Source organism: Medicago sativa, chromosome 7, assembly GCF_051527215.1.
Source record: "Medicago sativa cultivar Bolivia chromosome 7, Bolivia_mono, whole genome shotgun sequence".
Taxonomy (NCBI): domain Eukaryota; kingdom Viridiplantae; phylum Streptophyta; class Magnoliopsida; order Fabales; family Fabaceae; genus Medicago; species Medicago sativa.
This window is the reverse complement of record NC_140755.1, coordinates 100,111,858-100,129,019: the sequence shown is the minus strand read 5'-3', so window position 1 is coordinate 100,129,019 and position 17,162 is coordinate 100,111,858. Positions and strand designations below refer to the sequence as shown.

At 33.9% G+C, this 17,162-nt stretch overlaps 2 protein-coding genes, 1 long non-coding RNA gene and 1 pseudogene across 4 annotated transcripts; 3 read left to right on the top strand and 1 right to left on the bottom strand.

The window, feature by feature from the left end:
* Positions 1 to 214: 214 nt before the first annotated feature.
* On the top strand, positions 215 to 1,947 carry LOC146911196 (uncharacterized). Its single transcript, XR_015017501.1, has 4 exons — positions 215 to 903; positions 1,004 to 1,188; positions 1,314 to 1,391; positions 1,629 to 1,947. It is a non-coding gene; the product is annotated as an uncharacterized LOC146911196 (long non-coding RNA).
* Positions 1,948 to 2,744: 797 nt separating this feature from the next.
* On the top strand, positions 2,745 to 3,325 carry LOC146911195 (triphosphate tunnel metalloenzyme 3 pseudogene; annotated as a pseudogene).
* Positions 3,326 to 3,707: 382 nt separating this feature from the next.
* Positions 3,708 to 5,820, top strand: LOC146911194 (serine/arginine-rich splicing factor SC35-like). Of its 2 annotated transcripts, none has more exons than XM_085722555.1 (6): positions 3,708 to 3,896; positions 3,998 to 4,076; positions 4,165 to 4,244; positions 4,590 to 4,696; positions 5,017 to 5,216; positions 5,290 to 5,820. In XM_085722555.1, exons 1-6 carry the CDS (start codon positions 3,821 to 3,823, stop codon positions 5,324 to 5,326), a joined length of 579 nt encoding a protein of 192 aa, XP_085578681.1. In that variant the 5' UTR covers positions 3,708 to 3,820; the 3' UTR covers positions 5,327 to 5,820. The 2 variants fall into 2 exon arrangements, with proteins under 2 accessions (XP_085578681.1, XP_085578682.1); XM_085722556.1 differs by having other exon boundaries at positions 3,738 to 3,896; positions 5,173 to 5,216.
* Positions 5,821 to 10,839: 5,019 nt separating this feature from the next.
* Positions 10,840 to 16,689, bottom strand: LOC146911193 (Class II aaRS and biotin synthetases superfamily protein). The gene is made up of 13 exons (XM_085722554.1): positions 16,600 to 16,689; positions 16,411 to 16,523; positions 16,238 to 16,326; positions 16,024 to 16,116; positions 15,748 to 15,864; positions 15,299 to 15,486; positions 14,719 to 14,785; positions 13,335 to 13,457; positions 13,089 to 13,241; positions 12,718 to 13,002; positions 12,385 to 12,603; positions 11,673 to 11,766; positions 10,840 to 11,152 (listed from the first exon to the last, which is right to left on the bottom strand). Exons 2-13 carry the CDS (start codon positions 16,496 to 16,498, stop codon positions 11,088 to 11,090), a joined length of 1,581 nt encoding a protein of 526 aa, XP_085578680.1. The 5' UTR covers positions 16,499 to 16,523; positions 16,600 to 16,689; the 3' UTR covers positions 10,840 to 11,087.
* Between the last annotated feature and the right edge of the window lie 473 nt (positions 16,690 to 17,162).

Below are 17,162 nucleotides of genomic sequence, written 5' to 3'. Positions count from 1 at the left end.
GGTAGTCTGATAGGAGTTAATCCCTAACCCTAATTGCAGCAAGGACCCACATTATGCTTAATCTCTTTTGCCTAATACATGTTTTGGCGCCTTGCAATTTTGCTCTAATCACCCAACTGCCTGTATTAAATGACCTGCTGTTGGCCCCACGAAGTATTAGCAAGAAAATGGTTCATTAATTATTCTTCCAGCCATGTAATGCTTAGGAACAAATGCAGCCGTTTTTTTGTGTTTAACCAATGCAAACTATCTGCATGCCCTAGGTATCATTCAATGCCATCTAAGTGAAGATGCCTTGAAACACTCCAAACCTTCTAAGAAAAACGAGCCATTGTGCTATTATGGTCTGCATAGTGGTTACTATATAAACAAGCATCCTTTGTTAAGGTTAGCCATGCCTTGAAAAACCCTTAACCATTTCATCTGCCAACTAACAACCCTTTCTTTTATGCCATCTGCCAACTAACAACCGTTTCTTTTATGAATTTTGGCTGCTCAATGCAACTAAGTCAATAACCATGTGCTAATTTCAATAACCTCATCTGATACATGTGCTATATAAATTTGGTGTAGGTATATGTTGAACAAACCATGGTGTGAATCAAATCAATATCAAATTAAAGTTTCTGCCATTTCGATTTTCATCTATCTTTTTTGACAGTATACATATTTCATATTTCTCATGACAACAAAATTGTTCAACTAAACTTCCTGTGAATCAGTCATGATTTGTTGCAAGTTCCACAAAGTACTCTCATAAGTTTTTCAATTTCATTCATAGATGCGTCATGGATAATGAATAAAATACTCCAGACCATGGCAAGAGATCAAGGTCTTCATCTCACAGTAATTTCTTCCCAAATAAAACTAGCGAAAGGACTCCTCTATCTGACATCACTAATGGTAGCACGAAATTCTTTTTACCTTGCATTTTAGGTTGCACATTTGGTTTGATTTTTGCTAATATTAAGTTTACGTGATTTGCTTTTAAATGTTTTTCCAGTTGGTTCTTTTTCTTTCAATACACACGTCCCAATAAGAAAAGAAATGTTGCTCTTCAAGGACGATTGACTCCCGGGAAATATACACTAAGTCGTAGCGTGCTAACGAGCCATTCTACTCAGACAAGCAGTTGGTTCATCGTTGAAAATGCCCCTCCTATTGATTTGGATGCTGTTTCGTTTCAAGGTATGTTCATCCATGCTATAACATGAATTAAATTCATACTTTTAAAAGAATAGTTCATTTCTTGAGGAATCTCTGTATTGCGTGTTTAGATTGATTGTTTATTTAAGTGTATTGTGTTTATATAGGATTGGACATTTTCAATGAGGTTATTGACATGGAATGTAGGAATAATGAGGAAGATTCTGATATACCTTCTAATGCAGGTATGAATCAAAAAATTATGTTTTGCATTGTTGCTGAACTTTCAATGTATATTTATTAGTTATTATAAGTTGTGTTTTCCTGTCATTTATAGTTAATGCTCTTTCCCTTTACACTCTTACAGACTGACGGTCCTGAAATTTATCAATTTTGCATGTTTTCACACTTGCACATGTCTTGCTTATTGCTTCAAATAATGATTAGAAGAAACTAATGCAACTGCAAATTTCATTTTCCAGCATGGAGGAAGGAGATTTAGAGATGAAGTCTGCAATTGTTAGAGAGATAAGGGATGTCCTTGACTCATGTAACCCGTATGTTGAAACTTATAGAACAATCCGTGAAAGGATAAATGAAAATGACAGTCCTGCCATGAGGTTAAGGATACTGCACAAGGGGATGATAACTGCGTAACATCTAATGTCGTTTACAGGAAATTTTCCAAAATCTATGATCAATATTAGAATGTAGTCTTTTTTTTTTGAACTTCCTCATTACAAATTGTATGTTTATTTCTTTCATAGATTAACCTGAAAATTGTACGATTATATTGTTTTACTCTTTTATTCCTAAGTTGATTGCAATCAGAAATGACATGTTCAAGAGACCCGTGCGATAGCACGGGTCAACAGTCTAGTATACATAAATATGTGATTTTGGGGTTCGGATTTTGAGAGTGAGGCGGCTAGGTTAGTGTAGAGAGATTGGTCCTTAAAAATATAGTCAAATTCATTTTTAGTCCTCATAAAAATAAAAATAAAAAGTGAAATGTTTCGGTCCCTAATTTTTTTTTTTAGAACATAGTTTTGTTAAATTAAAATTTGTTTAATTATGTTTAAAATCTGAAACTTTTGAATGGTTTTTTACATATTTGTTTAGAACATTATAATAAGTTCCTCCATAAAAAAATGAGCTCAAAATTTGATTTTTAAGTCTAAAATTTTACTACTTTCATCTTGAAATTTGGACGTTTTAAAAAAATTATATTTAATTCATTAGATGTTAAAAAGTTATAATTTTTGGTAAAAGAGTTTCTTATAATATTCTTAACATGTTTGTAAAAATAACTTTCAAAAATTAAAAAATTGAAGCATAACTACACAAATTTTAATTTTATCGAAATTAAAACTATGTGCTGAAATTTTTTATAATGACCAAAACATGTCACTTTTTTATGAGGACTAAAAAGGCAAAAGTTATGGTGCATAAGCCATAACTTATGCACCATGCATAAGTTAATCACAACCGTCAGATCAGGGACACGTGTTATAATCTTGTGCTTCAGCTCTTTTCCATTGTTTTGCATCACAATCAGTTCTCTTTCTCTTCACCATCACCACGATTCTGTTTCTTCTCCGTCAGTTTAATCGCGCCGAAATGGAGGTGGAAGTAAAGCTACGTCTCGCAAACGCCGAAGCTCATCGCCAAGTCACCACTTTCCTCTCTCCCTTCCACGTCGTCACCCATCACCAACACAACCACTTCTTCGACGGCGCCGCCTCAGAACTCTCTTCTCGTCGAGCCACACTTCGTTTCCGATTCTACAACGACGACGAACGGTGCGTCGTTTCGCTTAAAGCAAAAGGGGTTCTAGTCAACGGCGTGCGTCGTGTAGAGGAAGACGAGGAAGATTTGGATCCGAAGATTGGTCGAGATTGCGTTGATGAACCGGGGAAGTTGGGTTTGGGTAAAAATGGGTTTGTGGGTTTGGGGGATTTTAGGAATGTGAGGAATGTTTATGATTGGAAAGGTTTGAAATTGGAAGTTGATGAAACTGGTTTTGATTTTGGGACTTTGTTTGAGATTAAGTGTGAGAGTTATGTTCCTGAAGAAGCTAAACGTATTCTGGAGGAGTTCTTGAAGGAGAATGAAATTGATTATTCATACTCAATTGCTTCTAAATTCTCAATTTTTCGATCTGGGAAATTGCCATAGTGTGTCTATATTCTATGGTTTTTGAATTGGTTTCTAAGTTATGCTTTTGTAGTTGATAATATAAGAATGCATGATTCACTACAAGAAATGTTGCATTTTGCCAGAGAACTATGCCAGGAGCAAGAACTCCTGGCAAATTTACCAGGAGCAATGCCAGGGATGCCCCTGGCAAATGACTTTAGAAAAGGTGGGACCCGATTATCATAAAAAAGGGGGTTATATTATTATTTTTTTACCTCATTTTACTCAATTCAACCAAAATATTACCACTTTACCAAAAAAATCTCTGAATCTTATCCTCTTCACCCACTTTCCTAAGCCAAAACCTTTTCTCTCTTCTCTCTCTGTTTTCAATTCAATTTTTTTCTCTTATCTTCAACCTAAAAAATTTGTTTATCATCATCCCTAGATAATATATCTATCGATTTCTCATTACTTTTATCCACACTCACTCTCACTTTCTCTGTATATCAAATCCAATTCTGAGAAATCAACCATGTCTCACTTCGGTAGGTCGGGTCCTCCAGACATCTCCGATACCTACTCTCGCCTCGTTCTCAACATCACTTTCCGTAAACGAAACCCTTTTCTCTCTTCTCTCTGTTTTCAATTCAATTTTTTTTCTTCTTATCTTTAACCTAATTAACCTAACACCGTATTTTGCTTCCTCTAGGTACCACCGCCGATGACCTATTTCCGTTGTTTGATAAGTATGGCAAGGTTATTGACATCTTCATCCCCAAAGATCGACGGTGTTAAAAAAGTTTTTTTTTTAATTTCCCCCAATTTTTCATTTATCAAATTTATTTATTTGTTGAATTTTTCTTGTATTTTTGAAAGGACTGGTGAATCGAGAGGTTTCGCTTTTGTGCGTTACAAATATGCTAATGAAGCTTCCAAGGTTGTTGATAGGCTCGATGGTATATGCTTCTTGTTAATTTATTTCATTTATTTGGAAGAAAAAAAGGTTTTTTTTTAATGTGAATTTATAAAAAAAAAAAAAAGATTAATTTTTAATGACAATACTGTATGTTATGCTAGATTAGTAGCATGCAATAGCTTCTTCGGAATTTTAAGATATATTAAATTATTGATTGACATACATCTGCTTGATTTATGGTGGAGGTTTAGTGAACATGTTAATGTTATACTCTAGTATGATGAGTCAGAGCCCTATAGACATGTTAATGTTATACTTTAGTGAACATTCTACTGACGTCGTGATTCTTTTTCTTTGCATATTTGCTTAACTCCATTAAGGGCAGAGTTGAGTTTACTTAAGCAGCACATTGAAGCCCAGGCCAAAGAACTCGACCATAGAATGCACCAGGTGGAGGAACTTGAAGAGAAGGAGAGAGTGGCAAATGAAAATGTAAGCTTAACCACATTTGCTAAAAGTTTAATATGATCCCTTAATTGTGATTTGTGAAGGTTTTGTCGACTTTTTTATTTTGTAGAATGTATGTTTTGTTGTGTGGTTATGGGCTGTGGGTAATTTGCGAGAGGCATTTGGTGTCAATACTTTTTTTTATCTCTTACAAGTTTGCTATGTATGGAGGATGTAACTGAATAAATTTCTAAGTTGCAGCTGATTGCATTATTCTATTCTCTATTTTTATTTTTCGTTATGCTCATATATATTTAAATGCACAATTTTATTTATTGGCAATTTGGCATGTTTTCCCGCTTTAGTTTTGCAATGGTGCAATGAGGGCTGCAAAATTTGCCGTTAGTTTAGAATATATGCTGGTTGCTTGTGATTCCATGTTTATGTCTATTCAAGATACTGGGAGCAAACTGATATCCATTCTCCCCATGTTACTGTCTATGAATCTTTGCTCTATTCAGCATGGCTCCGATCGTCCCTTGACATCAATGCTGAAACCAGAAAGGTTAGTATTTTAATCACTTGAGATTTTACCATTCATTGGAATTATTAAGTTTGAAAATGACTTATGCTTGTAGATGTTCATTGAGGAAGTCATGGAACTTGTGGAACTGAAACCACTGCAAAACGCATTAGTAGAACTACCTGGTGTTAGCGGTCTCTCAGCAGAGCAGCGCAAAAGGCTGACTATTGCAGTTGAGTTGGTTGCTAATCCTTCAATAATATTCATGGATGAGCCAACTTCTGGGCTAGATGCAAGGGCTGTAGCTATTGTAATGAGAAGAGTTATGGAAACAACATTGGTCTTACTAGCGCAATCCTGTATACACTGCCATAAGATCAAGTGCACGGCGATGGTGCAGCGGCGGGGCTATAAGTTTGATTCCCTTTTTCTCCTTTAATTTTGTTTAATTTAGCAAAGTCCATATATGCATGCCTTGTTTGATTGGTTGGTTGAACAAATAAGTAAATCACTTGTTGTTGGCAAAAGACGTACAAAAATATCAGTTAGTGTTCAAGATATATATGGATTTGAATCATGTATGTGGATATTAAACTTTATCTTGTTCTTTCTTTATAATTGTCTGACTATTATTTTCCTGTTTAAATTTTAAAGTATTTTAGCACTTTCATGCTACATATATCTGCAGAGGAATAGTCTTGAGCAGTTCTGCATACTTATGTATACTTTATGAATGTTTCAATATTGTGATTAATTTTTATGCATCTTTGATCATATTTTAATGAATGTTTCAATATGGTGATTAATTTTTTTTTTATAACAATTTGCGGTGTTTTCAACCTCTGCAACAAAACCCCCGCAGTTTTATACCATAATAAGTATAAACTATTTCTTGTTAAAACGTTTTTTAAAATTATTTTAATTATTAAATTTTAATATATTGATTTTTTTAAACAATTTAAAAACGTTTTTTTAAAAAAAAAAAATTGTACGCATTTTGCCAGGGGTTAACCCCTGGCAATGTTCCTGGCATGGTTTGAAAATGACTGATGTGATGCTGACACAGTCTGCAAAAGCCTGCAAATTTGCCAGGAGCTAAAGCCCTGGCAAAGTCATTTGCGATGAGCAGATTTGCTGGTGATTCTGCTCCTGGCAAAACTCCTGGCAAACGTCCATTTGCCAAGGCTTTCTGCATTTTGCCAGGGCTTCCACCCCTGGCAAAATGCAACATTTCTTGTAGTGATTTTATGTTTGTTGTGTTGCAAGTTACTGTTATAAGAACCATGATTTTCTGATTTTGAATCAGTTACGTGTTATAATCTTTTTATGTTCAGTAACAATTTTGTTTGTAATGGTGAATCGATGATTCAGTTCAGTAATAATCCTGAATTGATTTGAATTTGATTGGGAAAATTGATGATGGACCTGGTTTGAGAAAATGTCGAAATCAAATTGGGAATTTTTCTGAGAATTGTGATTTTGTTGCTAAGAATTCAAAGTCGGTGCCTGAATCTGATGATTTTGAAAATGTTCTGTTATGGTTAGAAAATTCCATATGTTTTTGATTTTTGATTGTCATATGCACCCTGCTGGATCAAAGAAAACCATTAAGTACATCTAATGGTTTTGGAGTACAACTCACATAAACCATTTCCACAGCAAAATGGTTTTGGAGTACAACTCACAGAAACCATACTCATAGCAAAACCATTTCAGTAATAGTTTTTATTTAAAACCATTTGTCAATAATAATTTTCACTATTCTTTTATTTTATTTAGCATTTGACAATTATTTTTCTTTCACATACAAGTCTATTAAAACCATTAAAGCGCAATTATATTTAGACAAAGCCAGAAATTCGTTTTACAACGTTAGAAATAAAAGAGAGATGACGAGGCTTTATAAAAAAAGTGGTTACTTATTGATTAATTCACATTAGGTTATAAGTGTGTACTATTAAGTGGTTACTTAATAATGATTTAAATGTTTATCACAATTTTTTTATTACAAAACCATTAGACAATTATTTTGGTTTCACATTGAAAACTATCAAAACCATTAAACCATACGTATGGTTTCAGTAATAATTTCAGTAATAACCATTAGACAATTATGTCTGTACTTTTGCAGTAATCAGTAATTAGAAGTTGACCTCCAGGTTTCAACCATTTGTAAAATGATCTAAATAATGTTGGTTTGTCCTGCAACAAATCCAGAGTACATTGCAGAATACAAAGGTCAGGATATTGATCAAAATTAAAATCCAGAATTCTTCTTAATGGAGAGCCAAAGAGACCAATAGTTTAATTTGCTTGCAAGTGTAAGAACCGAAAAGGAATAACATTTACGAGTAATAAGGTGGATGGCCACTGCCGAATCACTTTGAACCTAGAGTTTAGGTATTCTTTTATTCCAAGTAAAATTGTTACAGAGGAAGGAAATTTAATTTGATAAAATCGTCCTTCATTCATGCTTACAGTTACATACACCTGGGGCTAAGAGGATAAAGCTATCTATTGATTGAATATTTCAAAGCTTAACAAGATAATTCCTTACTTTGATGTATAGCATGGCATCACGAGTGTAGATTACATCATAGGTCTTCTCAGGATATGTTTTTTTTGGAGCAATCAGCACAATCAAATTCAACAGTGTATTTCAGACCGATAGCACGTTCAATAGCACGGGGAAATCACATTTATGGATAGATCTACACCAACAACCTCAACATCAAAATTTTCAGCCATGTAGAAATCACCTCCGCTAACACCACAACCAACATCCAGTATTTTCTGGCCGGGCTTTATTTCCAGCTTAGCCTAGCCATGTAGAAAGCAATTTTGGTTTTTCCTGGGGTGTAGAAAGCAATTTTGTTGGGCTAGGTGTTAATGGGCTGGACTTATGCATTGTACATAAGTTTTGGCTTATGCATGATAACCACACCCGACTAAAAACATGTCACTTTTCTATAAAAAAAATCATTAATATTCTTATATAACAAAATTAACATTAGAGATGTAAATAAATAGTCTAAACATCACTATTCTCAAGTAATAATCAAATATAGGCAAAAGTTTGATAGTCCTATACTCCCTAAAAAAAAAATTGATAGTCCTATACCATTGTTGAAAAATTCTTTTCTATTTGTTGGTAGTTACGTGTGTTTTTTTTTATTACTTACTTGAAATAAAACAAAGATAAGTATATAAGTAATCGCTGCAAAAGATAATTATACAATGAATAAAATACAAGGCTTTGGATATGGAAAGAAAAAGTGCAATGCGGGAATCGAAGGGTATCTTGTATTTGCATAAGCTCGGTAATAAGCTATTTGTTAAGCTCAAAATTTAAGCTTGTTAAAATTTGGCATAAGCAGTTTATAAAATTGTGGTAAGCTATTTTTATTGATTTATTCAAACACTTTTAAAAAGACTTATGTTAATAAATAAGCTCACATAAGCTCGGAATAAGCCAATCCAAACGGAGTCTAATAGCGAAAAGGTCAGAGTGCAAAGGCGCTAGTACACGTGATAGTATTTAAAGAAGCCTTGTTGCTTTCTCAGTGTTTAAGATTGAGAAAGTTGAACCGTATTCGACAGATGAACTATAATGAATTTTTTTTTTAATATTGCGATAGACCGGATGTTATCAATGCATAAAAAGTTCAAGACTCTTGTTACCAAACATCATTAAATTTTGGAAAAAATGTATATACTTCGTTAAAAAAAATTATATAACGGCGAGGTAAAATAATTATACTATGTCCCGTGAGCATATCTCAGGGACAATGCATTGTTATATGCAAGGGCTGGGGTTCGAACCCCGAACACCCAATTTATTCACCTTATAAGGTGAATTCTAACCACTAAGCTACTTGACCAAAAAAAATTATACTATAATTTAATGTTCACTATATAAACTTGACCAAACTCTAAAGTACACCCTTCGGTCACTAATATAAGCAAAAATCCACTTTTTAGATACATTCAATTAATGATGTATGTGGTCTTTATTATATGTCACATACATCATTAATTGAATGTATCTAAAAAGTGAATTTTTGCTTATATTAGTGACCGGAGGGTGTATAAGACAAGTTTACACCAAAAGCCAATTATTAACTTTTAATAATATTAAGTTCATACAAACCCAGAAAAATTTGAACAAACAAGGCCAGGAAAGACAAGAATTGATTAAATCTTTCATCATTCATTAAAATTTCAAATTAATTGAATCCCAATATTAATATTTTAAAAAAAAAACTAGAATTGAAATCAGAAAAACTAATCATTCTTTCAGCTGTCCTATCATTTTTCCTTCCAACGCGTTAGTTTGGATTGTTGGAAAGTCAAGTTGGCTGAAAAATCTTTAACATGCTTCCATCTTCATGGTAGCTTCCTTCCTTCTATAGGATCCATATTCATGGACACTTTGATCAATCACATCTTTTCATTCTGAATGAGTAATATATATCCACAGAAATTGAACACAATAGTTGAAACCTGGGTGACCAAACACGTTATAAATCAGAAAAACTAATTGGATCCCATAAATTAAGTGTTTCATAAATCACAAAACCCATATGTCAGAAGAACTAAAATCAGAAAAAGAAAAGGGTTGAAATGGTGGAAACATAGGCACAAATGTATGCTACACTCATAGCTTCTTCAGTCACCATTTCTTTCTTCAGTCACATCATTCTCTTCTTTCATCAATTTCACATACTCATTAATCGCAATATCACGTCGATTCTTCGGATCCCTCGCAAGAATCACAACACCATCATTAAATCGGTTATTTTCACCGCATCATTAAACGTCATTCTCCAAAATCATTAAATTCGGAAGAAGAATTGAAGGGTCGTGCGATTTAGCGGCGGATTTACGATCTTGGTGAACTACATCTTTTACTAGATCTGGGAGTTTTTTTATTTAGCGGCTTTTTGCAAGTTACAATCTTGGTGAACTACAACTTTTCACGATCTTGCTTAACTACAATTTTTTTTATTTAGCAGCGGATTTTCTTTTTTCGGTTAATGGCGGAAAATGAATGTTTAAGGCTGGTGGGTGATCATGGAATTGAAAGGTAGTAAAAGGGATAAATGAATGAGGGGAATTTTGGGGGGAGATTTTGGGAGAGGAGGCGGTAGAGATTAAGAAAAAAGATGAATGAGAGTTTTAATTTGGTAATTTTCAGGTTTTTTTTTAAGATGAAGATGAACAAAGATGCAGGTGAAGAAGATTGGTAGAGGAAGAAGATTAAGAAAAAAATTAGGTAATTGTGGTTCATTATAAGCTACAATAGATTCTTCCATGATCAAACGATTTTCATTTAAAAAAACGATCAAACGGTTAAAATTAATTTTTTAAATAAAGTCTATGGTGGACCACCTACAAAGTTGGTTCACTTTAGACATTTAAGGTTAAAAACTAACGGAGAGGACCAAAATGGTAAGCGAGGATATGGGACCAAATTGAAACATTTTATAGTTAAGGGACCAAGTTAAGGGACCATATGATGTATTAAGCCAATAAATAAGTTTTAGCACAACACTTTCGTGTCCCAAAATAAAAAAGCTGTATCTCTTTGGTAACATTTGGTGCAAACCAGAGGATTGGATTGTTCAATTTCCATTCCATTGGCTTTCAATCGACATAAACAAGCTGTGGTCAAAAGGCATAGTATTCAATTGATCAGTCGCTATACTGCCAACAATATTTGGACAGCAAAAGATGCAATACTTTTCTTTAAAGCTGAATAAAATATTGTACCGTATAAAATCAAAGTAAAACTATCAATTGAAAAATAAGTGTGTTACTCTAGCAGAAGAAACTAATATTTGCATAATCCACAAATTCAGTCAAGGCACCATTAAATGGTGAACTAGCTTCAGAAAATACCACAATCAAGATCTAGTAGCTTTTGCCCCAGTATGACCACTTCTTTGCAGGCTTGCCTGACGCAAAGCACACGGTGCCTATAAAGTCCATAACTCAAGGTCTTAATAAGAAGCATAAAATCAATTATGATTATTTACAGAGAAATATTCATACAGGGGGTCATGAAAATTAACCATAGTATAGAGCAGGTTCATACAGTCAAATGAAGCAGCAAATAGATTTTAACTGTCAGTTGTATGAATATACTACTGTATCCGTCTCATATGTACCGTAAGCACAGTCCTCCAGCAAGCATACACTAAGTGTCTCATTTGCAATTTTTACTTGTCGCATATTAATTCTCTCTTAATATTTACTAATGAAACATTAATTAATTTTTTCGATTCATATACCCTTTACTCATTGACTTATTGTATCCCAACCCTCTCTCTACTAAAGTTTTTTAGTAAATGAAAGTCATTTTATCATTGAAATCAACTTAACTAAACATTTTCTTAGGAACCATGCACAACTCAAATGAGACACTTAAGTTATAAAGAGACGGAGGTAGGATAAAATAATAACACGTTAACACCTCCACTTGAATAATGCTTATACCTTCGGGGAGTTCAGGCTGATCAAAGGGACTGCAGAGTGTCTTTGCAGCTCCTGTCTCACCCTTTGTCTTTGCTTTGACATCTTTTTCCACCTCCTGAAGCATTATAAACCAAGAACAGTTTACCAAGAAAACACCAAACCGTAAATTTAAATACATAGCCAATGAGCAGACATATCAAAATATTAAGCATAAGGCTATGTATGTCTAACTATAATACATTGGACAATCGGATATTCAAAAATTCAACACTACTGACTGTTAAGAGAATGTAATTGTTAACTTGACCTTCAGTTTTATTATGAACTTATATCATTCAAAGTGCAAGATGGAAGGAAATTATACGATATAAATTCATTAGAATTGAACCAATATAAATCCGATTAGTCCAATCACATGCGTTGTTTTTTTTTTTTTTTAACTGGTAATGAAGAAAGGCCTGATACAGAAACCAACAGACAGACAGGCGTTTAGAAATAGAAAGGGTTTACTTACCAACTGGGAAGGACAGTTTTGATGTAACTTTTTGTATTAGTTCATGACATAAAAATGCATCTTAGCTAAATATATGTCTTATTTAACCTCAATCAGAGAGTGACACGATTATAGAGGTGTAAATTCCAAAACAATGAAATGCCTAAAAAAGAACTTGGCAAGCATACTATCTTAAAATCTGGATTATTGTAATTATATAAAAAAATACAAAATTCATACCTCCTCGTCACACCAAGGAGCTAAGATCATCTTTTTTTCATTCAAAGCTCCTACAAACTCATCCCATGTATGTATGATCTGAATACATGCATCTCGTTTTTGTTTTGCAACATCGAACAAATTCTGTTGAATATTATCGAGCAACTTCTTTATTTCCTCAACCAAATCATCATTACCAATGTCGATCTTTGCTCCGCTATCACGACGAACAGCACGGACCTGTGCAAAATTAAATGAGATTTATTCGGTGTTTCATTTTGTTGAGTAATAATAGACAGAGTAGAAGCAAAATGACATTTCTGCAAATTAGTGCAATAGGCGAAGATTGATGACCTGCTTATTTGCTAAATCCTTGGGCCCGATTTCAATCCTTAGAGGAACACCTTTCATTTCCCACTGAGAATACTTCCATCCAGGAGAATAGTTGTCTCTGGCATCTGACTCAGCACGAATTCCTGCTTCCAACAACATATTCACAGTTGCGGTACAGGCATCAAAGATTCCTTGAGTATCAGCATCTTTGTAGGGCACAGGAATCACAATGACTTGAACTGAAGCTACTTTAGGTGGCAGCACCAATCCCTTGTCATCACCATGAACCATCACCATCACCCCAATCTGTTGAAAAAGCGCAAAGACACGTTAATGCAATCATATTTAGACGAATATTGCAATGCATGTATATTGAAGAAATTAAAGCTTACAGTTCGAGTACTGTAGGCCCATGAGTTCTGCCAGACCATTGCTTTCTCTCCCTTCTCATTTTCATAGTTTATCTCGAACATTTTAGCAAAATTTTGTCCCAAACAATGAGAAGTTGCACCTTGTATGCCACGACCAGTGTTTGGAATAAATGCCTGGGAAGATTTTACATCAAAATTTTATTAACTTCCAAGTGTTTATGATACAGAAAACTTGACGATGGCAGCATAAGAATGTCAGACACACACCTCAACACTGGTAGTGTAAAGTCCACCAGCAAACTTCTCAAGCTCACTTTTCTTACCCTTTACGACAGGAACTGCCAAATACTCTTCATAGATACGCCGATATAATTCCAAAATCTCGAGAACCTGAAACAATTATAGTTTAGAACATTTAGAAAAATGTACTTTCAAAGGATAGAAAATCTGTGTGGGTGGAAAAATGAACATGTTAAAATGCATGCTCATGAAGCAAAGGGGACGTTAATAGTTAATTATTTTAAGCACTACACAACCACAAGAGAAGGTATTTTAATATATATATATATATATATATATATATATATATATATATAGAGAGAGAGAGAGAGAGAGAGAGAGAGGACATATCAAGTGAGAGGAGTATTTATTGTGAGAGGGTGAGAGGAATAATTAATAACCATCAGATCTATATCAACGGTTGGCATTTAGTTAGTCGCTACAGACTTAGCTAAATCTTCATCTCCCTTCCTGACATATTCTCCACGCCGTTCCAATTTTGAACATGCATCATCATAAAACACTTGTAATTTAAATTTAATAGCTAATTTATGGAATCCATGACAAATGAAATTGATTATGACTAATTATCTAATTTTCAAATTGCAACTTTCAAATACTTAATTTTTCAAAGGGCTCTTCATCTTTACTCCTTATTTCTTCAACTCCAGATCAATAACAATGGTTTTTTTAATCAAATCTACACCACAAGTCGAAACCCATTCATAGTTTGCTTTCTCAACTGAAGACCCATTTTTTTCTTCTTCAATTCTGGATCGGGAAGCCATGAATGGGTTTTCGGTAAGATTCACCAATTTGAAAGTTTATCCCAATTTTAATTTTTGGAGAAGTAGTGTGATTCAAAAGCCAAGGACTTTTTAGAAAGACAAAAATAAAAAGAGGAATAGAGTTGATGCAGAGAAAATGGCTTTGTGCTGGAATAGGAGAAAATTTGGAAAGAAGAAAGAAGAAAAAAAATTGAAAACGTAACTGAGAGAGAAGAAAGGAAGAGAGGTGCATACGGAACATGTGAGTTGCTTCAAATAAATATCACCCACTAGATTTGATCTAATGGTTGTGATTTAATCCTCTCACCCTCTCATTTAAAAAGTCCTCTCATTTGAAATGCTCTCTCTCTCTCTCTCTCTCTCTCTCTCTCTCTCTCTCTCTCTCTCTCTCTCTCTCTCTCTCTCTCTCTATATATATATATATATATATATATATAATATATAAAACAAACGAAAAAAAATGTTCATAAAGCACAAGATATATGAAAGGCCTTACGGAGACCAAAGATGAAAAATTAATGCAGTTACACAAATGAAAAGAGACAGAAGATAGCAATTCCTGAAATAACTATTTGATGGAATACCTCTGTATCTGCTTCCTCCTTTGTTGCAAAAGCGGTGTGTCCTTCTTGCCAAAGAAACTCACGACTCCTACAATTAAAATTGGTATAAGTACCCTGAGATGGACTATACACAAGTGCCATATGAAGTAAATGTGCATGACAAAAACAAAATCTGAAAAATGTTAATAATTAGATATAAAATATTTGGTTGATAACAATTATTGTTTCTTGCAAGGCAGCTTCACGGAGACCAATTCACTAGAATCATCACCAGATGATTCATAAAGGAAGCATGCAGAATTCAAGGTATTATGTAAGACATACACACACAATGCAGAATTCACACTCTTATTGGGTGAAATTCATTTGGGTCTTACCATAATCACGAAATAGACACTACATAAAGTGGTGAGAGTGAGACCCACGTGATTTCACCAAATAAGAAATTGAGAGTTGAAAAGAGAGTGTTAACGTGAGTGTTCCTAGCACTACTCGTATTAAAATTATGAATTAAGCTTTAGAGTCATATGTTAACCACAGCCAACAAATTGCTATAACAAAGAAAGGAAAGCATGGTTAACGGAAAAAAAAAAAATAATGCCTGATGAATGGTGTGGGATTGCTGAACTCCCATCTAACAACATTGCACCACTGATTAAGCTTCAAAGGTAAGTCACGATGTCCCCTTATCCACTTAGAGTAGTAAGGATACATAACAGTTTCACTAGTTGGACGAATAGCAATAGGAATCTCTAAATCAGATTCTCCAGATTTGGTCACCCAAGCAACCTGGGTAATGGGCAAGACATTTAGTCAGAAAATTAAAAAGCTATTTTAAGAAATTAAATACTAAATAGTCACAGCAAAATCAGGCACAGACGTTGCTAAGTCAGATCATCCAGCATAGCATGCTGCTGATAGAAGGACTAGGACCATAAAACAAATATTTTTAAGGAGCAAACCAGTCAGCATGACATGCAGGGAGAAAGTTGCCTTTATTCTAAAAACACAACCAAACTTGTTGAACAATCACATTTAAATGACTCTCACCTCTGGAGCAAAACCCTCGATATGGTCCTTCTCCTTTTCCAGAACAGTATTAGAAACAAACAGAGGGAAGTAGCAGTTCTTGATCTTCATTTTCTTTATTTCTGGATCAAAAAACGCCTGCACATTTGTTTTTAAAATAAAATAAAAAATTGAGAGCTACATAAATATTCACAAAAATAACTATGTATAGATCAACAACTAATGAATAAATAAATAAATAAATAAATACATTTGGGTAACAGATCTAAAACATGAAGATTGATTAAAAGAACATACTTGCATAATCTCCCAAATAGCCATTGACCAAGGTCTGAGAATATAGCAACCAGAAATATCATAGTACTCAATCATTTCCCCATTCACAACAACCTGTAAAATCAATCCAAATCAAAAGTCAAACACAACATGCAAGCCACACTACTCATAAATCAAAATCAGATCAAGATAAACAAGTTTGACCTAAAAACAAATCAGGTGAATTGAATTGTACCTCGGAATACCATTCTCCGAAGTTTTCAGCCTTCTTATTGGTCAAACCTAAACCAGTTTCTTTCTTAACTTCCTTCTTCTTTCCACCACCTACAAAAAAGTTTTGGCCGTTAAATTGAAACGTGGAAGGAATGGTACTAAGAACGTGAAGGAAGATTGGGAATGTGAAATAACCTGATTGTTGTGGTTTTGGTTGTTTTGGTTGTTTTTGGGGTTTTGCAGCGGATTGTTGTTGTGTTTTGTTGTCATCGGTCCCCGCCATTGTGAAGGATGACGAGCACCTGATCCTGAAACAGAATGTTACCACCGATGAGGAATTGAAGAAGAAGAAATGTTTATGAATGAATTCAGAAACGGTGTTACCTTGTTGTGTTGGAAAGAAGGCGAGAGAGAATGGAGCGTGCAAGAGCGATGGTGCCGGCCGTAAGAGGATATTCTCTCTCTGTATTCTGTAATCTCTAGCTAGCTAGGGTTTTTTATTTTTATCTTTTCTCGCTCTTGTGGCCCACGGTTCAGTTATCCCTCTCAACTAAATCTCAGTTATGCTGTAACTTTTTGAGATTTTTAAATAGTTATTATTTAAATTAAAAAAATTTATTTATAATCGAGTGTTTATACTTTTTCTTTTTTTTAATCTGAAGTTCTTGAGTATGAATCTCGTTAGTGACTTAGAGCGATGTTTTTTTTTTTTTACCTAAAGGAAGGTAAATATAAATCTCTTAAAAAAAAATACATGTAGGACGTTATTTTTTCGCCCTGGTTTTTTCTAATAAAAAAAAATACTCACATTATTGTTATTTAAATTATCGTTGACTAAATTAAAATTCTTTACGATCAAAAAAATAATTTAAATTCCTTTTTTTATTAACTCTTAACGTAAATAAGTGGAATGTTCGAGGTTCAAACCTTGATTCTAACCTATATTA